The sequence below is a fragment of the Lissotriton vulgaris genome, chromosome 6 (genome assembly GCF_964263255.1).
Source record: "Lissotriton vulgaris chromosome 6, aLisVul1.2, whole genome shotgun sequence".
Lineage (NCBI taxonomy): Eukaryota > Metazoa > Chordata > Amphibia > Caudata > Salamandridae > Lissotriton > Lissotriton vulgaris.
This window is the reverse complement of record NC_141694.1, coordinates 1,525,165,699-1,525,191,010: the sequence shown is the minus strand read 5'-3', so window position 1 is coordinate 1,525,191,010 and position 25,312 is coordinate 1,525,165,699. Positions and strand designations below refer to the sequence as shown.

General features: G+C 45.8%; 1 protein-coding gene across 3 annotated transcripts in view; it reads right to left on the bottom strand.

Annotated features, from left to right (window-relative positions):
- PLCB1 (phospholipase C beta 1) overlaps positions 1-25,312 on the bottom strand; it is a 2,298,721-nt gene that overhangs the window by 979,963 nt on the left and 1,293,446 nt on the right. For all 3 annotated transcript variants that reach the window (XM_086927697.1, XM_086927698.1, XM_086927696.1), the window contains exon 9: positions 18,061-18,227. In XM_086927697.1, the coding sequence (XP_086783823.1) occupies positions 18,061-18,227 (167 nt within the window). The remainder of the gene's footprint in view (positions 1-18,060; positions 18,228-25,312) is intronic.

Sequence of the window (25,312 nt, the reverse complement as noted above, 5' to 3'; positions counted from 1 at the left end):
CAAGAGACTCCTTGAAACTTGGATAGGCAACCACTACCCAATTCAAATGATTTCTGTAAAATTTCGATTTGTTTACAATGTTGGTGAAATGAAATCATGAACAGAACTAAGCTTGATTTTGTACTGAAGCTAATCCACATGACCAAGGCACACCCTCAACCAATTGCAAAGCCAGCAATTCCACTTGCAACACTGGTTGCCACATTTTTATTACTCTGAGAGGATTTGGCATATCAACGCCACCAGATTATTTTATAAAATCAAACCTAACAATGTGCAGATTGTGGATGTTATTTAAAAGACGTTCGATTTTTTTTTTAGTTTTGAAAGGATGAGTGGGGGGTGGGTGAATTAAAGGAGGTCACTCGCAGTTTCAGGTAGCTGTCAGTGGTGATAGTTTAATCACAGAAAAATTACTCAGCTCCCACAGGTCCAGTAACACTTGTACAGATCATTCGCAGGAAGCTCTTAATATGAAGGTGAATTCATTGGCCGAAGGACTTTCAGCTAGTGGACTCTACTTATTATTATACATCTTCTCCAGAAATTGTAGAACGTTTAGTGTCTCATTTTCATGGTTCTCCTACCTCCCTAACATGCCACCTGGTGAAAAACACACCTACATACCCTATGTTTTGGAATCTGCAGAACCACTGCAATAAAATGTTCTTTGTTGATCCTCGAGCTAAGACTGCAGTATATAAAATATGCAAAATAAAGATTGTCCAGTAGTAGCTGAATGGCACGTTTCTATTGAGAGAGGTATGCTAAAAAAATTAGGAACTGAATTAAACCTTTACTATGCTGATAATGTGCACAATGTGCACAATGTAAATACCAATGTGATGAGCATCACACTCCCCCCACATCCACGACCAGTTACCATAAACTACAAGTACCTATTACTATCTTGCTGCGGGAAACTGCAAAAAAAAAGAAATTTCTAATATGTTTTCCTCCTGAAAATACCTGCTGCAGTCATCTGACAATATTGAATGTTCCATCCAGGGGCGTAGCTTGGTCAGTGAGATATGGGGGGTGTAACCTTCCGATTTGTCAACAATCACGCGGGTTAAAATATATTATACGAGAAGCAAGGCAGGAGGGGGCCTTCGGGGGCAGCAGGAGGGGCGAGGAGTGCGGATTGTGAGGGTTACTGATAACTCAGGGGCATATTACCAACAACTAGCGATGATTATCGCTATGATGGCTTAGCGGCAATATAATTATCACCGAGCTCCTCCGATTTGTAGCGCAGATAAACCTTGCTATTATCAAGGTTTATCTCAAAAGCGATAAAAATCGGCCGAAATGCATGAATATCGCTGAAAAGTCAGCGGTATTCATGTATTACCGAGCTAATGCTCTTAGCCATGTTATCCACCTACCATTGGATAACATGGCTAAGAACTGCTCTGGGCAGGCGTTAGCTTTTGGAGATATTCGCTTAGCGCGAATATTTCCAAAAGTCGGTAATAGGAGATAGCGATGTTAGCGACTGTTTCCAGTCGCTAACATCTTGGCACGGCCACTTTGCATGTCATTAGCGATAAATATCGCTGACGTGCAAAACTGGCCCCAAGATGATCGCTATCTCCTACTAGCTGTCGCTAACTGGTGTTAGCGACAGCTAGGTAATAGGGCGATAAAATGATCGCCACTTTAGTGGGAACAATTCCCGCTAAAGCGGCGATAAGGCCCTTGGTAATATGCCCCTCAATGTTTTATAAAATAACTATTTTTAAGACCTTTGAAATTGTGTGTGTTTGTGTCTGCATGTGTATGTAAAAATGCCAAATGAAATCTGACAAACACCTTATCATACCCGACTTAAACCACCTGTGCCCAACAATTTACTACAGATTATATGTATTGGGGGGTGTAACACCCCTAGCGCCCCCTGAAGCTACGCCCCTGTTTCCATCCTCCAGCATAAACACTGGGCACCATGCTGCCTGTGCCATGTTAGACCACGCAATTGTTTTATCTAAGACAGTTGTCCTCCTGCTAATCACAGGTGTAGTCAAGCTGCTATCAGTAATGCAATGGAGTAAAACAATCAAAAATGCCATAGTTTACTAAACGTCCATCTCCCATAATTATCAGTAATCCGGTTGTCTTATATTGTTGCTGCGGGTTACCCCACACATACATGTGATGTTCCACTGTCAAAACACTCCAGAGTAAAATCACTACCAAACAACAACTCTATTCTTAGAACATATAATCTTCACTTTAGTATCTTCATCACTAACTTTCAGAGCAGGTAGCTCTCTTCGAATTCAAACACTTGCTAACTCACATCAAAGCTTGCCATCTTCAATGTGTCTTTGAGTACTTCACGACAAGTGTTAAAATAGACTTTCATCTTAAAAATGCATGCTCAGGTACCTTTGGTACTTTCTTCTTGTAGACTTAAACCCATTCATTTTTATTTAACATGGAAGACAAACAAGTGACTTTTCAGCGTATATTGGCTCAAGACTCGACTAATGTAATGCCATCTCTTTAGGGTAAAAGCAACACTACTCCATTGCCCTAAATCTTTCAAAAGTATGCCACCATAATTGTTACAGCTTCACCACCTATTTTAACTCATTTACTTTGTCCCCCCCTCCCTGATTTGGGGGAGAATTCATTTTTAAGTACTTTGCTTAGTCCATAAATGCTTGCGTGACACAGTTCCTTACTTTCTCACATAAACAAAATCAGCAAATACCACCCATCTGCATGTTTGTGATACTTCAATCAACACCTACTAAAAGGTTGCTACTTTTACTAAATCCTGACTTCAGGCAAAGCTTTCTTAATACTAGCCCCCAACATTTCCTAAATATAAATATCAAGAATAATATTAATTCACTCTACCTCTGCAGGAAGACACTTAGGGACATATTGGAAAGGGGCGACCACTCGGTCCCCCCGAACGTATGGTGGAGTGCCTCGATCCCCCCGGGAAGCCATTTTTGGGCGGGAGGCGTGTCTCGGCTGGTATGCCCGAAGCGGCGTAGCCGGGGCGCGCTTTTTCCCGCCCTAGAGTGGGCTGGCCTAGACACCGGCGTAGCCAGCCCCGCCCTAGGGGCGGGCAGGGGCGGGTTCTCGCCCGCCCTGAAGACGGATAAAAAGAGACGCAAGACCGGAAGACGTCCTCTTGTTCTTGTGCTCCGAAGCTGCACCTCCTCGCTACACGTGAGCTCGGGACAGAACGAAGAGCCAATTTTGAGCGTTTTGATCCTTTTTCTTTGTCTTCTAGATACTTCCTCGGGGAGATGCCCAAGAAAGGCGCGAAGAGAATGACGACCGACCAGATGGTGCGGGCCCTTTGCAAAGAAGTGTCCGACATAAAGAAACGGTTGGCAGAACGGGACGGGGAGGAGGGTACGGGCCCTGCGCCGGCTGGAGGGAGACCTAAGAGGCCGAGAAGGGTTCCAGCCGGTGGAGACGTCCCGGTTCCCTCTACCCCGCTCGAGGCGCCGACCCCAGTACCGATCGAGGGGAATCCAATCCCTGTTGTCGTCACCCCGACACCCAAGGGAGACATGCCCCCCGAGCTGGCAGCACAGCTAGCAGCATGGTTGGGGGATAGCAGTGATGGCGCCACGGCTACCGAGGCACAGGCGCTGATAAAAGAACTTCGTGAGAGAAGGGAGGCGGCTAAAGACAAGCCGCAAGCGGCAGAAGCCGCGTCCGGTTCAGGTAAGCGGCCATTGCCGATTGCAAGGGACGAGTCAGCACCCTCTCGTAGAGAGAGACTGGGACAACATGTGCCTTTGGCTGTAAAAGAAAAGATCTGGGCTGGGGAGTATGTGAATATTTTCTCCTTGCTTGTTGACCATTATGATATGGAGCATGTTAAAAGTCAGAAGGACTTAATGCATCCGAGTGTTTGGCGCGCAAAAATGGCCGCCTTTAAGGTAAATGAGACTATTGGCAACTGGGGCAATGCGTGGGGTATTTTCACATCGATTTTGGGGGGACGTAGGCCCGAGTTGCTTCCTGAGTTTTCCGTTTATCAATCACGAATTATGGGGTACTCGACATCGTATCAAGGTAACCATTGGTTTTGTTATGACAACCTGTTCAGGAAAGAGAAGGAACATAACAAGAGTTTGACTTGGGATTGTTACGATTCTGTAACATGGGATAAAATGAAAGAATCGGGAATGTTAAGAATGCCATTGGTTGGGAGCAATGTTATTGATTACTCCCGCCAAAATGTGGGGACGCCCTTTCGACCAAGTACGAGCGCCGACGACCAGTCGAGGCCCGCAGGCAATACAGGGAGAAAGGGTTTCTGTTTTAATTTCAACAAAGGGAAATGTACCAGGCCTCCGGGATTGTGTAAATTCAAACACGAATGTAGTACGTGTGGGTCGTCCCATCCTGAGTCATCGTGCAGAGCCAGAACGGGTGAGAATGGGGGTAAGGGGGGCGCCAAACAGGTCTAAGCTTGGCCGAGGGGCGCCTTTACCAACCCCGATTGATACCTTGGCAATGATTCCCTGGCTCAGCGAATACCCGGATCGTACTTCTGCCGGGGTGCTGCGGAACGGTTTTTCACGTGGTTTCCGCATCCCGGTGGGGGACTTTCAGGGGGTAGGGATGTGCAAAAATCAACTTTCCGTGTTACAACATACATCTGTAGTGCATGAGAAAATTCAGAAAGAGGTTAGCCGGGGACGGGTTGCCGGCCCGTTTAGTGTACCCCCGGTACCGAATTTTGTTTGTTCTCCGTTAGGGGTGGTCCCCAAGAGGGACCCAGGTGAGTTTCGTTTGATCCATAATCTGTCTGCTCCACATGGTCTTTCGGTAAACGACGCAATTGATCCAGAAGTTTGTTCGGTGCGATACGCATCGTTTGATGAGGCAGTAGCCATCTTGAATCGCCTGGGGCCCGGGACGTTGATGGCGAAATCTGATATCGAGTCAGCGTTCCGGTTGCTCCCGGTACACCCAGACGATCAGCGTCTTTTGGGATTCGGGTTCCAGGGGTCATTTTACATGGATAGGTGTATGCCAATGGGTTGCTCTATATCATGTGCTTATTTTGAGCAATTCAGTACTTTCCTGCAATGGGTGTTTACTAAGAAAACGGGTTTTCGAAATGTAATGCACTACCTTGACGACTTTTTGTTCCTGGGCTCCGCCGGAAGTCCCGAATGTGCCCAGGCCTTAGATGAATTCTGTGTGTTGATGGGTCATTTTGGCGTGCCATTGGCACCAGGTAAGACTATGGGTCCCACGACTTGCCTCGAGTTTTTGGGGATCGAGTTGGACTCAAGGGAGGGGTGTTTCCGTTTACCAGCTATCAAAGTGTTGAAATTCAGGACAGCCCTCCTAGTATGTTTAAATGCATCTAAGGTTACACTGCATCAGTTGCAACAATTAGTGGGGAAATTGAACTTTGCCTTGAGGGTGATCCCAATGGCCCGCCCCTTTTCCCGCTCACTTGCCCAAGCGATGGTTGGCCTAAAGGAGGGTCATCATCGTACGAGGTTATCGGCCGAGGTTCGCCAGGACATGCGGATTTGGTTAGCATTTTTGGCGGACTTCAATGGCCGAGTCGTCTGGAACAAGCCAGCCGTGTCCTCCGAAGAGCTTGGGCTATGGACGGATTCAGCAGGAAGTGTAGGTTTTGGCGCCATCTTCGGCACAAAATGGTCTGCACAAAAGTGGCCCCTATGGTGGCACGAGAAGGGGCTGACGGGTAATATAGCTTTCCTTGAACTATTTCCCATTCTGGTGGCCCTGAGAACATGGCCAGACGGGTTCAGAGATCACTCTGTCGTGTTCTGGTCCGACAATATGACCGTGGTAGAATGCATCAATAGTCAGGCAGCCCGTTGTAAATTGATTTTGAGGCTGCTCAAAGAAATTGTCTTACTGTGTATGCAACTGAACGTGATATTCAGAGCAAAACATGTCCCAGGGGTGATGAATCAGGCTGCTGATGCACTGTCTCGTTTTCACATGCAGGCTTTCTCGGGTTTCCTTCCTTCAGCGGACCCAGAGCCGGCACCCTTCCCCGAAGCTCTCTGGTCTCTCGGTGCCCCGAACTTCGTCACCTCGTGGGAGAGAGTCTAGCACCCAGGACAAGGAAGGCATATGAAGGGGCGTTTCAGGCCTATTTAGCCTTTTTGGGGGCAGAGAGAGGGGGACTGTGGGGTCAGGAAGAGTGTGTAGTACTTTTTCTGATGTCTTTACGTAGGGCTGGGAAATCGGTGGCTACGGCCCAAAGGCATCGTGCCGCCATTTCCTTTGTTGCCAAGGCCCATGGCATTCAGGACCCGACAGCGTCGTTTACAGTACAAAAAGCGCTGCGTGGGTGGCAACGCCTAGAGGGTCGCAGAGTAGACGTAAGACGACCGATAGGTCTAGATAGGTTGGCCCAGTTACTGGCCTCACTCCCTAACACGTGCTCGTCCCCTTTCGAGACCTGTTTGTTCCGGACTGCATTTACGCTGGCATTTCACGGGGCTATGAGAGTTAGTGAGCTGGTTGCAAGGAACAAACAGGATGTGTCGGGGGGCTTGTGCAGGGAACATGTCCAGATCAGGGGCGATGCGATGATTGTCTCCTTTCTCAGGTCCAAGTCCGACCAAGACGGGAGGGGGGACTGCACGATCATTCGCCGGACCCCCGGGTCCTCCATGTGTCCGGTACAGTGCTTAGAAGACTACCTAGCACGAAGGGTGGCATCATGGGGGGGGACATTGTTGAGGCATGCAGACGCCACCCCACTGACGAGGTTTCAGTTTCAGCGGGTGCTTGCAATGGCCATTGCCGCAGCGGGCTTGGACCCGGGCGAATTTGGGACCCATTCCTTTCGGATAGGGGCTGCCACTGAAGCTACAGCCAGGGGTCTTAATGTAGAACAAGTAAAACGTGTGGGGCGTTGGTCCTCCAATTGTTATAAGAGGTACGTGCGATTGCACATGTTGTGAAGCTGTAATCATGTACTCATGCCTCTTGTCTTTGTTTGTTTTCAGTTGCGCAAGCCTACGAGGCAGGGCGGACTGTGCAGTCGACCCAACACCGGGCCAGCGGTTGCACATCACCGGCTGTAAGGAAGGAGGTGTGGGTCGTGGGCCACTCATACGTGAGACGGGCCGCGGACGTATTCAAAGCAGGTGACATGATTCACGTACCTGGGGAATACGGGTACAGAGTGTCCTTCTACGGAAGGGGCGGTCTCTGTATTGACCAGTTTCAGGAATTTTTTGAGGGTTTGTTAGAGCGGATGAGGTCACCGCCGTCCATAGTCATAGTGCATTTAGGGGGTAATGATTTGGTCACTACCGGTAGACGACTTCTCCTGGAGACTATGCTTTCCACGGTAAGTTGGTTAGCAAGGAGAGTTCCGGGGTGCATAATTGCGTGGTCTCATATGATCCCACGAAAAGTATGGCGGGGGGCTATCTCGATCCCTGCTTTAAACCATTCTGTTAGAAAACTGAATAACAAAGTGAGTAGGTTGTTCCGTTCCAAGACATTGCATTCGATCTCGCATAGTTGTATTAATGATGACAGTATGTATCTGGGGGATGGTGTGCATTTGTCGAGGGTGGGGAATGAGTTACTCTTAGGAGACTTCTTAGCCTGGTTAAAATCATTAAAACATGACCTTTAGGTAGGAGTTTGGTGGGGGGTCCGGATAGCCGGTCAACTATCCGGACCTGTGGCGGTAAGGTCATGATCGGTGAGCACTAATTGGTAGATCCCTATGAGTGGGCGTCACCCAACACGGATGGGAGCGCTCGGGAGAGGTGGCCATTGGCCCCTCAGTGGGGAGGCGGTCCCGTCTAAGGGCGGGTCGCCGGAAGTAAAGGAAAGGCGGTCAAGGCCCCTTCCTTTGTAGGAGGGGTTACAGCCCCCTCCTGGGGAATTTCCCGGGGCCAGGGTCATCTGCGACGGCAGATGCGGTAAGTTGTGTGGGTTGGGATAAGGTCTACGGTACCTTCTAGATACCACACACAAGTCTTCGAACGACCTTTAAATGGCGTCGAGTCTTAAGTGCCCCCGTCAAGTCAAGGGAAATTGTTAGTAGTTGCACTTGAGGTAAGCCTCTGTGCTGTCGCCCCTCACAAGTGGGAGGGGTAAGTCTGGTTAGGGATCTTGACACCGGTTATGACCTTGCCGTTGGCCCTTAAACGTTAGGATGTACAATTTCAGTGTTTCTAGAGAATGTTTTCGTAAGATGCTAGTTCGGCTAGGAGAAACTCTGTATTAGAGAATATGTTAAGGTTAGCCAAACATCGCAATGTGATAATGAAATTGTACATAAAATGAAACCTTTAATGTTTTAATTTTTGTTTTAATAAATACGGCCGGGGGAGGGTCACTCCCTCCCCACATCCAAAAACTTCAAGAACTGTTTCCGATTTCCCTCCTTTTGGGGATTGTGTTGAGAGGGGGTGGCGGGTATCTCAGCCATATGGAAAGGGGCGACCACTCGGTCCCCCCGAACGTATGGTGGAGTGCCTCGATCCCCCCGGGAAGCCATTTTTGGGCGGGAGGCGTGTCTCGGCTGGTATGCCCGAAGCGGCGTAGCCGGGGCGCGCTTTTTCCCGCCCTAGAGTGGGCTGGCCTAGACACCGGCGTAGCCAGCCCCGCCCTAGGGGCGGGCAGGGGCGGGTTCTCGCCCGCCCTGAAGACGGATAAAAAGAGACGCAAGACCGGAAGACGTCCTCTTGTTCTTGTGCTCCGAAGCTGCACCTCCTCGCTACACGTGAGCTCGGGACAGAACGAAGAGCCAATTTTGACCCACCCACCAGCCCCTGAGGACAGCAAGTTGTTGTGCAATAAAGTGAATTTATAAGTTTGTTTTTCCATTCCGTTTACAGGCTGTGAAAGTATCAGTTTTTGTTGATCATAATAAAGTATGGTGAATATTGTGTAGGTTGTTTCGATTAAAATGATTTGATGTAGTGTTGCATTTTTAGCATGTTCCTTCGGTCGTAGCGACCAATGTTTCTTGTAGGTTTGAATAAAAATTGTCGTATTTATTTTTTGGTAGGCGGTAAGGTCATGATCGGTGAGCACTAATTGGTAGATCCCTATGAGTGGGCGTCACCCAACACGGATGGGAGCGCTCGGGAGAGGTGGCCATTGGCCCCTCAGTGGGGAGGCGGTCCCGTCTAAGGGCGGGTCGCCGGAAGTAAAGGAAAGGCGGTCAAGGCCCCTTCCTTTGTAGGAGGGGTTACAGCCCCCTCCTGGGGAATTTCCCGGGGCCAGGGTCATCTGCGACGGCAGATGCGGTAAGTTGTGTGGGTTGGGATAAGGTCTACGGTACCTTCTAGATACCACACACAAGTCTTCGAACGACCTTTAAATGGCGTCGAGTCTTAAGTGCCCCCGTCAAGTCAAGGGAAATTGTTCGTAGTTGCACTTGAGGTAAGCCTCTGTGCTGTCGCCCCTCACAAGTGGGAGGGGTAAGTCTGGTTAGGGATCTTGACACCGGTTATGACCTTGCCGTTGGCCCTTAAACGTTAGGATGTACAATTTCAGTGTTTCTAGAGAATGTTTTCGTAAGATGCTAGTTCGGCTAGGAGAAACTCTGTATTAGAGAATATGTTAAGGTTAGCCAAACATCGCAATGTGATAATGAAATTGTACATAAAATGAAACCTTTAATGTTTTAATTTTTGTTTTAATAAATACGGCCGGGGGAGGGTCACTCCCTCCCCACATCCAAAAACTTCAAGAACTGTTTCCGGTTTCCCTCCTTTTGGGGATTGTGTTGAGAGGGGGTGGCGGGTATCTCAGCCATATTAACAATATGTCACGCCGCATATCACAGCAAGTCACCTTGCTGCGCTGCATGACAGGAAAAGGGCAGGAATGCACCGTATTTAACACAATACGTCGCATTCCTGTCTTTTCCCAGCACTGGTGCACACTGTGCTGCAGGCACTCTTGCATCATGGCGCCAGGGTGCCTGTGTTGTAAGGAGGATTGTTTTTGTGTAGGAAGGGATATTTCTCCCCGTTGTGGCTCCTGTGGGGATGTGCCGCAGTTTAGGCGTATTCCCTCGTCTATCACTTATGGCAAATCTGAGAATGCATCAAAATCCATAGATTTTGAATTGGAACACCCATGCACCATCCATGGAATACCTCCCCAAGGCAGAGTAATCAATGCAGCAGTTTGTGCTGTGCTGTGTTACTTTGGATTTATCAAGCCACTTAGGGTAACACAAGGTGGCTTTGTGTAGGTTGATAAATCGTATTTAAGGGTTGCGTCATGTATGTACACCACTGCGCAGTGCAAAAGCGATGCAACCCTTTCATAAATATGGCCCTAAAGACCTTTCTCTTTTTGCAGAAGTTAGCTTGCTTTCAACCCTCTGGCACCAAGAGACATATAGTTGGAAGTGCACTAACAGTAACATTGACAAATGACACAGTCATGCCCCAAAGTATATTCTTAGGTTTATAGACATAACAAATTGTTCACCTTTCTAGAATGCTGTTCCTCAGCATTACAATTCACCTTATATCCAGTCAGACATAGTGATCCACACATCTGTAATACAGATGAAAATTCTGTTCATGATTAGACACGTTTGATTATCCATTACATGCAAATCCCCTTCAGACATCATGAACAATCCTCCCTAACTCTTGATAAGTTGTCAAAAATGTAAAAGTGAAAAATCACAAATTGACATTTTTTTAAAAAATATATCTTTATTGGCATTTCTTAGTATACATTACATCACATAGCAAAGAAATGACATTTCTTGTTACATTGTCAAAGGACACATAAAATGTAGAATTGGTCAACCATATATAATGCTGATAGATGATGTAGGTGTAGGAAAACATGACGATAAAATGGGCCCCTTCCATCGGCCGTTGACTCTCCCATATTCGACTCTGAGGAGCTGTAGATCTGTACAGCTAGTGTATTCTGCCTTAGGAAATACTGTGACGTGCAGTGTCCCATTCGCTCTGGGGCTCTTACGATTGGCTGAAAGATACCCTATTGTCATTTTAATGGACCCGCTTTCTAAGGCATCGCAGGTGTACAACCAAATAGACATGAACTAAGAAAAGGAACTTAAAACTAATGCAGGTTAGGGGACCCAAGGCATGCAACATAGTAAGATAGGGGAATAGAGGCAGCGTAGGGGCAGTCAGAACCATGTGGTGTGTCCAGGTCAGGAAAGGTCCGACCCACCCTTTTAGTCAATCATGCCATATCACAGCACTCGGTGGGGGGAGGAAGAATGTGGAAAGAAGGGGTAAAAGGGCAAGGTGGGTATCCTCCACGCGTCTGGTCACCATAGACCATCACATCCTATTGTGGGTATGTCAAACGTCACAGTCCCTAGAGGACCCACTGTCATTGTCTGCGCTTTTGGGGTTGCTCGGGAGGTCCTGAGCAAATAGGTCATCCCTCCAGAGGTCTGCAATTGGGTGCTGATGTAAACTCTTTAAGTCTTCCCAAAGAGGGCTCTACCCTCGGATTCGGCCCACCTAGACACTTCCTGCGTCCAGGTAGTAATCTGAGGACCTGTGGCCAATTTCCACATCAGTGCAATCCTTCTCTTGGCCAATGTCAAGGCAAGGTCTATAAGCCAGTTCCCCACCTTGCATTTAGGTGGTCTTGGGAAGAGGCCAAGTAAACAGACCTCAAGTGTGAGAGTTAGTGTACGGCCTAGCATGGAACTAATCTAATCAGGCACTGCTTGCCAAAAGCCCTTTAGTCTCCAACAGCTCCAAGACATATGGAAGAAGTCTGCATCCAGTTGATTACATTTTGGGCAGCTCCTCGGCTCTTCCCCAAAGGCTGCATAAAGATGGTGAGGAGTCATGTAGGACGTTTGGACATAATTAAATTGAATGTATTTTAGGCGGGTATTACAATATACTTTCCTATGGGATTCTAGCACTCCACTCCATTCCACATCAGTGACTTCTCTGTCCAACAGATTCTCCCTTTTACCCCTCAGTTTCAAAAATGGTATTAAGGACATTTCAAGAAGGGATTCATAGAACCATTTGATTTGGTGACCTGCAGTACACAGTGTGATTAGGGAGTGTCACACCGAAAGTGTTGCCGGTTCGTCTCTGTTCATACCCCATAATCGTCCAAACGTTCGTACTTGCACCTCGTATATGATAAACTGTCCTTGGGAAAGTCTGCTCCCAGCAACCAGTTCTGCAAAGGGGAGTAAAAGTTTGTCCTGGTAGCAATCCCCAACCATCTCCACCCCTACCTTCGTCCATGGAGCCAATTTCTCTGCCCCCGAGATCGACTGTGGCTCTCCATAGGGCAGTCCATCAAAGGCAGCACCGGGGAGTATCGCACCCTCAGGAGATGCGTCATGCAGCACCTCCAACTTTGCAATGCTGTAGTTTGAAGCATCAAGACGTATGGGACCTTAGTGGTCCACTTCAGGAGTTTGGCCAGTAGGAGACGTGGGTGCTGCCCTGGTTCCATCAGGTAGGTCCCTTCCTGGCTTACCTCCTCTAACCATTGGGCCACCCACTGTAATTGCACTGCCAATTGATTAAATTCGAAGTCCGGCACTCCCAGGCCCCCCTATCTCGTAGGTGGTTATAAGATTTGTACCGCTACCCTTTGCTGCCCCCCCATATAAGATCTCGGACCAGTGCATCCAGTGGGCTGAACCATCTCCCGGGCATAAGCACTGGTAGATCAGTACACAAAATACAAGTGGTGAGGTAACATGACCGTCTTGGTCAAGGAAACTCTTGCTATCAAGGAAAGTCTCAGGGAGCTCCAAAAACGGACCCTAGATCGAAACGATCAAAGAGCCTTATCTAGTGAGTGGAAGATTCGAATAACCAGATATTTAAATGTGTTGGGGTCCAATTATGCTCCACTGGGAACTCCTGGGGTCTAGGAAGGGGACCGGCCACCGGGAACAGGGATGCTTTACGCTGGGTAACCTGAAGGCCTGATAATGCTCCGAAGACCTCCAATAGATTGAAGGCAGTGTCTGCTCCCCTCACAGCATCTCCCAAGTAGATCAATAGGTCATCCACAAAGAGGGAGATACTATGAGTTCTCCCGCTGAGTGTCAAGCAGAGGCTCTCACTCCCCTGCCAGTACAGCTCAGCTAACAGCTCCATTGCCAATGTGAACAGCAGTGGAGACAAGGGACATCCTTACGTGTACCACTCGTTATCGCATATTGCAGTGAGATAGTCTTGCCGGTCTTGACTCATGCTGTGGGATGGGTATACAACAACTTTACCCATTTTCACCCATCCCGGTCCTAGTCCTAGTCTCTGGGGGACCTCAAGTAAATAGCCCCAACCCACAGTATTGAACGCCTTTTTTAGGTCTACAGGTTAGCTTTGGGGTCCGGATCACTGAATACAGTGGCACAGGTTGTACGAGGTATTACGGGAGGGGATGAACCCGTTCTGGTCAGGGTGGATCAATTGTTTTATATATGGGAGAAGTCTAAGTGCCAGGATTTTACTTGATATCTTAAAGTCAGTGTTTAGCATGGACAGGGGTTAAAAGTCTTTCACCCCAATGTCCCGGCCAGATGCTTTAGGAAGCGTGATCACTAATGCATTTTGTGTGGAGTCAAGTAAACTTCCCCACCATAGAGCCTCCGCATACATGTTCACCAGGTGTGCGGCTAGACCATTTACATATTTTACGTAGAACTCAGTCGGAAGGCCATCTGGGCCTGGTGTCTTACCACCAGCCATCAAGGCTATGGCCGCAGGACCTCGTGTATATTAACGAGATCACCCAGTTCTTCTGCAGTATGATTATCCACAACTTGGAGACACAGCTGGACCAAGAAAGCACAAAGCTCCTCCCGGGGGGCAGTATACAATAGTTCGGAGTAATTCTGGAATGGACCATTAATCTTACCCGGGTCATATTCAACTGTGTCTGATATAGTCTTAATGCAAGTAATTGGGGAACCTTGGGTCTCTGGTTTTATAAGCCACGCTAGGAGGTGACTGGCCTTTCCCTCCTCACTCTGCACTCTGTCCATGTACACCCTAAAGTCGTGCGATCAGAGTCGTTCGAGGGCCTCATCAGTTTTAGTGTGCAAGCAGTCGAGTATGTGCCTGTACCATCATTTCTTGTACATCATCTAGTGCACGCAATTCCCCTTCTATGGCCAGTAACTCCCCTTGCAGTTCCCTCTAGAGCCCAATTGTCTGTCCCATACAGTGCCCTCTCACTATCACCTTAAAAGCCTCCCATTCTATCAGTGCCAAGGATGAGTGTGCGTTGTCAACAAAATACTGAACTACTAGGGATTGCAGAGATTCTGCAAATGGTGCGTCATCCAAGGACTGGGGATTAAGTCTTCAATTGGGCTTCGGAGGTCTTTGTCTACAGGGTTGGTACAAGAGCAACAGGGGACTATGGTCCGAGAATGTCCTACCCAGGTATTCCGCATGTCTGGTAGCACTGCTAATACCTGGGGAGCACCAGAATGCATCTAATCTTGTGTGTAGTTGGTGTATATGGGAATGGAAGGAATATTCACGTTCCTCCACATGTTGAAGTCTCCAGATGTCTTGTAGTTCCCAATGGGCCATCCACTCCTGCAACCCCGCCACTGTCCTATGTGCCTGTGCCCCGGAGAAGGGAGGGTGGGAGCAATCGAACATGGCATCAGTCACACAGTTGAAGCCCCATTTTAATGTAGGTTAATCTAGCCGAGAGAGAAGTCATATAAGCCATTTGGTCTTTATTTGGGCGCATATAAACATCCTAGTGTGATCTCTTGGCCCCGTAATCCCCCCACCAAAATGACATATCTACCCTCTTTGTCAATGGAGGTGCGTGTTTCTTCGAAGGGGACCCCTGGACGAATCCCGATCAAAGTCCCCCAGGCGTAAGCTGAGAAGGTGGTAGCAAATATCTGCCCTCTCCATCTCCTACGTAATTTTCAACTTCCCCTTGGGTGAGGTGTGTCTCCTGTAACAACATTATTTAAACACCCAGGAATTTCAAAAAGTTGTGAATGTTGTGACGTTTGGACATTGTTCCCATCCCCCTAATATTCCACGTGAGAAGCTTCAGGTCCTGATATTGTTTGGGCATTGCAAAGTGTTCCGATCAACCCCTCTCCCAGGTCCTCCACCCCTCCCACCACGGTAGAAACATATAGCAAGGTGTCCCCATCTGTGTGTAAATCTAAACAAAACAAACAGAAGATGTCCCAATGGTAAATAACTCCCCAACCCCAGAGCATACTGGCAACGGCCATCTGCTCAAACTTGAAATCCATCTTCATGAGCACAGATAAAGGCCCAAGCCTATCACAGCCATGGCCTTCAGGGGGTTTGTGGTCGCAGAGTTGCATGCACAGTGGTGTGCAGTGCAGTGGTACATGGATCATCTTGTCGCAGAGTGGTGCCTAGTGCACCGGCCTCGGTTTTGCTCCAGCCCAGATAGGTCGAGTGGTACAGCCAATTATGGTAAGACCCCCCAGAAGAACCAAAGGTGCCAGCTCACAGGGAGAGGGCAACGTTTATATAATCTCATCTGCCGTCTTCAGGGTCACCACCGGCAGGACGAGGCTAGCTTTGCCTTTGGAGTGCATGTCTGATCTTCCAGTTCCCTTCATGGAGCGCGAACTCGCCTTCAACTGAGAGCCACCTCCCTGAGTCCCTGAGACCATCACCCTCCCTTTTGTGATGGACTCAGTTTCTTTGATGTAGGACATTGGATTCTTTGTTTAGAGCGCTTCTTGAGCTTATGGCCATCAGTATTTTGGAGGAGTTTTTGTGCTAACTGGGGGTCTCAGTACGATATGCCTCTATCCAGTCCCAGGCTTCCTTAGGGTCATTGCAGAGTACTGAAGGCCTTCTTCTCTGAGAGTTCTCTTTACCTCGAAAAAAGAGGCCTGTTTGCTTTGGACCGCCAGAGTGTAGTTCAGGAACATTGAGACCCTGCTGTTATCTATCAGAAAAGGGCCATCTGTCTGAGCTTTCTGCAACAGGATATCTCCGTCTCTGTAGTGCAAACAGCCTGGCCACCACTGGTCTTGGAAGGATGGTCAGGCGCCACCTGAGGAGCCGGGAACCTATGTGCCCTCTTAAGGGTGTAGAATGAAGTCAGGACCCATGGTGCCACCACTGTGCGGAGCCACGGCTCCAGGTATGCCACCATATTATCTATCTCAATCCCTCCAGCAGGCCAAGTAAGCGGATATTGTTCCACCGGCTATGACCCTCTCCATCTTCTGCCCTATTTGTGAGGGTACAGACCCTATCTGTGAGCTCCCCCACCTGCTGCATGAGCACCATGTGTGCTGGGGACAGCTCCTCGAGTCCTGCCTCCACCACTTTCACTCTTTTGTTTAATTATTATTGTTCCGCACGAAGAACCATCGGACCCACAGACACCGTACTGATGTCCTGGTGTAGTGTGGCTAGTGTCTGAAATGACCTCCAGTATCTCAGTTAATTGTTGTTGAATAGGGTCTGTCTGCGGCTGGGTCTTCATTTTCTCCTGTGACTGCTCCAGTTATCTTCCTCCCACTCTGGGGAAGCCTCTGTGTGTTTTGCCCTTTCCTTGCCCATTGTCGCGACAGTAGCGCAGAGAAGCCTACGTGCATGCCTAAAAGGCCTGGGGCCACTCACCCTGAGGGTCCAGGAATAGCTGCACACAGTAACTCCTTTCCTGTGTGGGCCCCCCAGACAATCAACGATGGCAGTCAGGCTCCACAAGCCGGGGGGCAACCTCAGTCACCACGCACCTAGCCAGATGGCTCCAGCCACATCTCACGTCTGCCACAAGGGGGGGATATGGGCAAGCAGGCAATGTCAGGCCACCTGCCCCCATTTTCATCTACCTTGGTTCAGTATCTGCTCAGTGCCGATCCCCACCACCAGAGCAGCACCACACGAACAGCGTGTCCTCTACTGTCCAGCAGCGACGTTCACTCTGCCCGTGGTTACTTGAATCATGGCCAGCACCACAGCGGCAAATCACCTCCCTCCCACAACAAGGCCACTCAGCAAGCTGGTCATAGGGGGTACACACCGTCCAGCACCCTGTCGTCCTCAGCGCCAGTCCATTTCCATATTTTACATCCTGGCCTCCAGGGGCCTCCAATGGGTCTCACAGCCCTCACTCCCTTGCCTCCTACGCACTGGCAGCAGCATCCATGACCCCTTGTGCGTCATCTGGTCTGGCATGTGCACAATGAAGTGGGATTCAGAGGTGGGCGGCTCCCTGCAATTAAGGACTCACCCCAGCAGGCATGTTCCAATCACCCCGTTCGTTCCAGGCGTGGTCTCCTCTCCACTGCCAGGGCGGGGGCTCAGTTCGCACATACCCCCAGCCCTCAGGGCAGACACTGAACCCCGACCGGGTCCCAAAAACACCGCACTTGCCGTTACTAGGCCTCGGTCGGTAACGAGTGCCCCTCTGCTCCGACTCAGCCAACGTGATGCGTCACAGGCTCAACAGATCTCCCGACAAAGGCCTTCCTAGGCTTAGCAACATCTACCATGGGGGCTCTGAGCCTCGCCGATGCTTCCCCGACACCGCTCGGTGTAGATCGTCAGGCAGTACAGGTCAACAGGGAGAGTCTGCCGACACACTTCCAGGCGTCAGCGGCCCAGCAGCAGCTCCAGAGTACTGCCCCAGGGCACGCCCGCCACCCACAGGGCTCGATTCAGAGGTCTCAGGCCGGTTCAGCCCCTACCCGCAGCCACACAGCTCCAGGCGCAGTGGGGCCCCTCAAGCCACCCCAACCCCCCTGGCGGCAACCCTTCGAGGATGATCTGGTCTTCCCAGATCATGTAGGCTGGAGCTTGTACTGATATCTGCCGGATTAATGGCAGGCCATTGTGGAGCTCGTCGCTCACGTGTCCGCCATCTTCGGCTGGCCATATTACAAGTTTAGATATCTGAAATATTTCACATTTTAGAATGGATACTGAATGCCACATTGCAATAGGATATCTTATAAATCATAATAAAAGATATTGAACGTGTGATAGAACATATTGACTCATCATATGTTGCGCAGAATTTTGTACATAAACAGTTTTTCGCTAGTGTGCACACTAAATAAACAGAACTTCTGCTTACCTGTTTTTGCTAACTCATTATTGGGCTCATATTTTTCAATTAGCTGCTGAACTTGCTCCTGTTTCAGAAAGGGATACAGAATTTCATTTAACCGTGGGTCTCGTTGTTTACAATTAATAAACTCCATCATCTGGTCAACGGTGAGGCAGGGTTTACTTTTGGCACCACTGCAGAAAAAAAGAATATATTAAAAGTAAGTTAAATGTGAATCCTTTTACTTTAGTGTAAGTGCATAGAATAAGGGCCATGTATTCGCTTGTTCAAATACCAAGAAACCGTGCACAAATATTTAATATCAATTTAGACACACCGTCAGACATTATAATAATTGCACCCAACCACATTGCAGAAATTATGTTGCCCTCATTCCCAAATGTGCAAACCATGATTATTTAGAGAGCAGTGGGTTTTCATTGATTAGGTATTTCACTGCCCACTCTGACAACAAAGTGCTAATATTACTCACACAACTGTATTTCATGAAAAGAAACAGACTTCCCTACTGTGATCCAAAACTTTGGATGTCATTAAAAAAAAAAATTATTGTGTCGATGGTTCATTTAATAAGCTAACAAATAATAGATTCAACTTTTTCAATGATGACTTTTAAACTAAGATTGAGAAAGTGAAAGTTAAATACCCTTCTTGCTAACAATTATTGCAAACATTGCTTTTTTTTCAAGCAGCCTTCTTTTTACGCATGCCTTAAGTACTGTTGTAAAGAACCCACAGATGGAAAGCTCAAAAACTATTTTATGGGAAAATCTATCTTTTTAATTTGTTCTCCTTGTTTAGTTGCTCTGTATATCGGGTATGTTGAATACTGCTGAGACTGAGGCCCAGGCACATGTAGTTTTAAAAGTATACACATTTTGGGGCATATTACCAAGGCAGGCAAAATGAAATTACCACCGCTTTTGCGGCCGTCATCGCCCTATTAGCAAGCTGTCGCTAACATCAGTTAGCGACAGCTTTTAGGTGATAGCGAGCGGTTTGGGGCCCGCTTTGCATGTCAGCAATATTTATCGCTAATGACATGCAAAGTGGGCGTACCCAACTTGTTAGCGACTGAAAGCAGTTGCTAACATCACTAACGCCTATTAGCAACGCAGGCGTAGCGCCCAAAAAAATTGCGCTAAGCGCAAATATCGCTGGAAACTGACGCCTGCTCAGACCAGTTCTTAGCCTATATATCCAATGGGAGGTGGATATTCAGGCTAAGTCCCTATTAGCGATAATGCCTGAATATCGCTGGATTTCCAGCGATATTGACACATTTCACCACTATCGCCGGATATTTTATCGCTTTGGAGATAAACGTTGCTAATAGCATTTTATCTCTGCAATAATATCCGGCGATGCGCGGCAATAAAAAAAATGTTGCTAAGCTTATTTAGCGATAAAAAACACTAGTTGTTGATAATATGCCCCTTTGTTCTTTAAATAATTCTCAGGCCCACCTTTGTGAATACGCCACTTTCGCAAAGGTTTCCCGCAGGGATGACTCCTCTGTTGGAGTGGAGGAGGATCGCCCCATTTAGAACTCCCCTCTCAAAACCCCAGAGATGACAAATAAAATGGTATATTTATTACCATTTTATTTTTCATGCAGTGTCCGAACAGAGCATCAGGATGAGGGCGGGTCGCTGATGAGTGACAGCAGCAGGGAGGAGGGTGGGCTGTCTGCACTGTTTAAAGTATGCATGTCATTTTTGGCCACACATGTGCACTGTAAACATTTCTAACCCAGCTGGTTTAAGGTAGCTGGGTTACAGCAAGTGCACACCTCCAGAGCGCTGGGGAGCACTGAGTGATGGTGCCTCCTTTAAACAGGGAACTGCTCTCATGCTGCATGAGAGTAGCACCAGGATTGGTCAAGGGAGTTGCTGCTCCCAGTTCCAGTTCCTGCGAAAGAAGAGGTCCGGACCAAAGGGCGTTGTGTTCATGAAAGGTAAGTGTTTTTTTCTGTATTATTTGTGCTCACATTTTTCTAAATATACTATTTGTGCATGCGTGCCCGACACCCACCCCCTCAGTCGATGCCAGCCCCCACTGGCATCCTGCAAAGCTGACTAAACTACAGATGTGGACAATAGAGACAAGCACACCGAGTTATCTGTCATTAAGACTATAATATGTATTTTAGACTGCATATTATGCTAGTGATGCATAACACATATATACAGCCCTGTAAAATATATTGTGGCATTAAACGCATAACTTATATTGGATCACCCAAAATTCCAGAAAACTAGTCTAAAAGACAATGGCGAAGTAAGCTTTCATTTACCGATTGTCACAAGACATAATGAAATACCAGTGCTAATTATTGAGTGCACCCTAATGCTTTGAGCTGTCTCCTTGTGCTATTGACACATAAAAGATGCTTGTTTTGCTGAACAGAACCCCTTTTAGTAACGTCATAAGGATGAAATATTGAGTGGACCCACTAGAATATGAATCTTAGATCTTAGGGTTCCTGCAGTGGATCCATTAGTCCACTGAGCTTCTACTCCAGGCGACATCCTTTATAACTATTTTCACGAAAAGTGCATTTCAGTTTCTGACTGGAATCATTCTCACTACGTGTGGCAGACCTATTGCATCATAGGTCTCTCACCCGCGGCACTGCTGTGGTGGCTGAATCACATTCAGCAAAAAATTCACGTGAATAATTTCCTTAGTCCAATTCACATTTTAATTCATGTTTCAGTTTCATGGTTTTAATCCATATGTGCTCTCATCACGCTTTCTATTCCTCATTTAAACAATACCAATTTCAAATAATCCAATGCATTTTGGTGCATCCAGCACCTTCATCAGGGCAAAATCTAAAACATACAAATGAACAAACTTCAGTATAAAAAGAAAAACAATTGTGGCCACTTTCAATGTTACAATGTTGCAATCATGTTACACTCATATCCATACTTTATAAATCTCTATATAAGCTCTGTATTTTACTGAGAAAGCTTCCACTCAGCAGTTAAACCCGTGATTCGTGTAAGTGTACACTACTCTCGTGTAATGCCTAAATGTCAAAAAACAGGTAGCGTGTAAGCGTTGCCTGGGTGGGTATGTTGCTGGAGTTATTAAATGGCTAAATACGCTGTTGTCCGTGCTTGCGAGTTAGAGCTATATGTGCATTTCTCTTGGCCGTGTTCGCTCTTACCTCACGGTTGTAGTTCGTATTCTACCGTTCCCTCATTAAATCGAAAGAACTTGCTCAAGCGATAAAACTATTGGATATACCACCTAAACAGCTACAAGCCCAACGGGCTCAATGATCGTGTTGAACTTACATGCTATTTATAACGTTTAAATGCAGCATATACACAGATTCTAACCATTACTAAGGTTTGAGTACATACTGAAATATTTCCCACAGGTACATACTGTAGCATTCACATGAAAGGTCCCGATGTTCATAATGTATATAGCAGTCAATTAATAAAGTTAAAACTGAGAAAAAACATTAGCCACTCCCAGAACCCAGGCGCGTAACGCGCGTAACGTAAATACCCGACCAGAGTGAATGGCTGTAATCCGCATTGACACGGAGAGGGAACGGAACGGTAGAATACGAACTACAACTGTGAGGTAAGAGCGAACACGGCCGAGAGAAATGCACATATAGCACTAACTCGCAAGCACGCACAACAGCGTATTTAGCCATTTAATAACTCCAGCAACATACCCGCCCACGCAACGCTTACACGCGACCTGTTTTTTAACATTGAGGCATTACACGAGAGTAGTGTACACTCACACGAATCACGGGTTTAACTGCCGAGTGGAAGCTTTCTCAGTAAAATACAGAGCTTATATAGAGATTTATAAAGTATGGATATGAGTGTAACATGATTGCAACATTGTAACATTGAAAGTGGCCACAATTGTTTTTCTTTTTATACTGAAGTTTGTTCATTTGTATGTTCTAGATTTTGCCCTGATGAAGGTGCTGGATGCACCAAAATGCATTGGATTATTTGAAATTGGTATTGTTTAAATGAGGAATAGAAAGCGTGATGAGAGCACATATGGATTAAAACCATGAAACTGAAACATGAATTAAAATGTGAATTGGACTAAGGAAATTATTCACGTGAATTTTTTGCTGAACGTGATTCAGCCACCACAGCAGTGCCGCGGGTGAGAGACCTATGATGCAATAGGTCTGCCACACTTAGATATATTCAGACACACTCCCGGAGGGAAGTGATACCTTCGAGCACGCGTAAAATTTTTTAATTAAGGCTATGCACATCCCCCAACCTAAAGCCAGTTTATCATTCTCACTACAACATTCATATCCATTCTTATCTCCTGCTGTCACTTCATAAGGCTCTGACAGAAAACACAACATTGGTGTGAAGGGCTGTTAGTGCCTTGCATGAGCAAATCCGCAGGCTACACATGTTTAAATCAGACACATAATAAGTGATGACATGAATAGTTGCAAATAGTCTAAAAAACTGGCAATCACTGTGGCCCGCATTCCAAACCATTGTTACCCTCACACTTTGCCACACTAGACAGAGGCCCACCTCATGCAAAGCAGTATTGACTCTGATTATCATGGGCACAGCCCATATCGAACTGCAAGGTGGTATCTTGGGATACAAGCAACCCCAGACCAGTTTCGCCCTCATCATTCCTTGACTGTAAGGTATAGCTTGGATCCTGTAGCACAGTGATCAGTAGACCCATAACTAGGTATACTCTTTGACATTTAAGGAGTTGCATCAAACACACAAAAGGAGATGGGAAGAATGATTGCAAATAGTCTAAATCAGTGGCAATCTCTCTGGGTAGCAGGCCAGCACATTGCTTTGCCCCCACTGCTGCACTTTAAACAGATGCCAATCATTTGCAAATCTGACCCTGCTCCTCATGGAAACAGTCCTTTCCAACCTGCTATAGGATCCAAGCTTTACAACACTGACAAGGTCTAACATGACTGAAACAGGTCTTAGGTTTCTAGTACTTGGCACTTAAGGTAGGAGTGCTCCCATTAAAGACCAGTTCGGTAATTATCTGCATTATATGGGACTTTGTCCAGAGTTTAGGGGAAGAGGAGGGAGAAGCACTGAAGAGATAAGGTTTCATTAATTTGGATTTTTGGTGAATGGAACTCTGTGGAGAACTGATGCCGCAAGTCACATTCCTAGATTAAGACCATCATTAGGAGCTGTAAATTGTCTCATGTTTTCATGAACATCTGCCTTCATTAGTCTTATCTAAAACTGTAGAGTCAGAATCTCCTCTTGTGGGGTGAACAGGATGTCTAGTCCCCTTTCTTGAAAATGCGCTTGCCTTCTGAAGGAATTTTCTACTAGAAGCCTACGCATTTTGTAATGGAGAAGAAACTGCTTACAGAAAGGAGGAGCAAGACCTGTGGAAAATAATTTATTAAAAGCTTAAAAAGGGACTACCCAAGGGACATGATCGAATAGAACATGCAAAGAGCTTACTGGAGTTCGCAAGTTACCCCTACAATTTTTGAATTTTAAAGGCATAGAGAACCTCTGTTTCAAGCATATTAACGAGTTAGTTTTTCCGACTTGCACCAATATCAAGTGCAAAATATCAGGATACAAAAATATCGACTGTCAGAATATCGTGGTAAAGAATATCAAGTCTAAGGTAAGTAATATAGTTTTTAATAATATCGAAGTCATTAATATTGTTGTAAAAAATATTGAAGACATTAATATCGTTTGCAAAAATATAGTTGTTAAAAATATTGTTTTTTTAGTTAGTGTTATGTATTTTAATATGTATTTTAAATGTTTGTGTTCCATTTTTTGTCTAAGTATTGCATTTGTTTTTCAAAATATGTATTACATTTTTAGAAGTTATAAATGTTATTTTTAGTAAATTTAGTAAATTTTGCATTTTAGTCCCTACTGTTGTACTCAATAGAGTGGGAATAGTAATTGTTACCCCTCCGTTACCCAACACTTTCCTTACTGTTGCACTCGCTGGAGTGGGAACATTAAATTATTCCCCTCCAATATCTAGTGCAAACTGTAGTTTTAAAAACTAAGAAATATTTTTCATAATTTAAATTATATTTTATATATATATATATTTTTTAAATGTTACAGGTGTATGAAAAAATATTTTTTTAAATAATTTTTTATATAATTTTAAAATGTATTACATATAATTATGTATTCATTATTATTAAGTAAATATATATTCCATGCTATAGATGTATGTTTAATTTATTTTAACATTACATTTATTATTTTTAATTGTTAAAAAAATCTTTAAAAAAATAAGTTATATGTATTATTTAATTTATTTTACATTATTTTTAATACATTTAAAAAAACTGTTATTTTTAACTTTGATATTTTTAACAATGAGATTTTATTTCTCGATATTTTAGTACTTACTATTTTGAAGATAGGATGTCGCTATTTTTTACATCACTATTTATGTCCTGATATTTTGAGAACACAATATTGTATCAGTCGATATTTTGTCAGTGATCCAAGACATTGCTACATTCAGTGTGAGACTTCTGCTCAAGAATGTCTAGTGCCACTTGGATCTTTGAGATGGCTGCAACTTGGCAATTCGCACAAAAATAAGTCTGCCTATGTGTGCTGACTTGCTATTCACCAGTCCCTCACAGGAGCTGTACCAGATTACAGCAATTTTGAACCAGAGACACAGCAACTTCAAATTAAATTTGTTCTTCAATTTTCTGACAAATCACTCTACATTTTCAAAATGTCATTTAATTTCTTTAACCATTTCTTCAAAGCCGCTTCCTGAATCTTCAAACTTTGATGGGTGATAAAGGGTCCTTCATTCAAATGACACAACTTGAATCTAGATCACATTGCCCTTCATTGGGTCAATTGGTCCATTTAATAACTTGATTGTTTTTATAATTTTACAACAACCTGTTGGGATCATGCTTTCATATTTTTCCATAGAGGGTCCTCTGATTTACTTTACTACAAGTTTATTTTTTTAAGTGTCTACTGTTCAACTATATTTTGTGCATAGACTATAAACACTTTCTCTAGTGTAAGGGTTGCTGCTGTGTCAAACCACCAAGTGTGAGTTAAAGATTACTTTGAGAAACTAGATTAGCTCTTGGGGCAGTAGTCACAGCCTCTCTCCCCACCCGTATAGTATACTTCAAACAATATACATTAATAAGAAATCTGTTATTTTCTACTCAAACACTCCTGATAGATACATACTCAAATTGGAATAATAGCATTTTAGG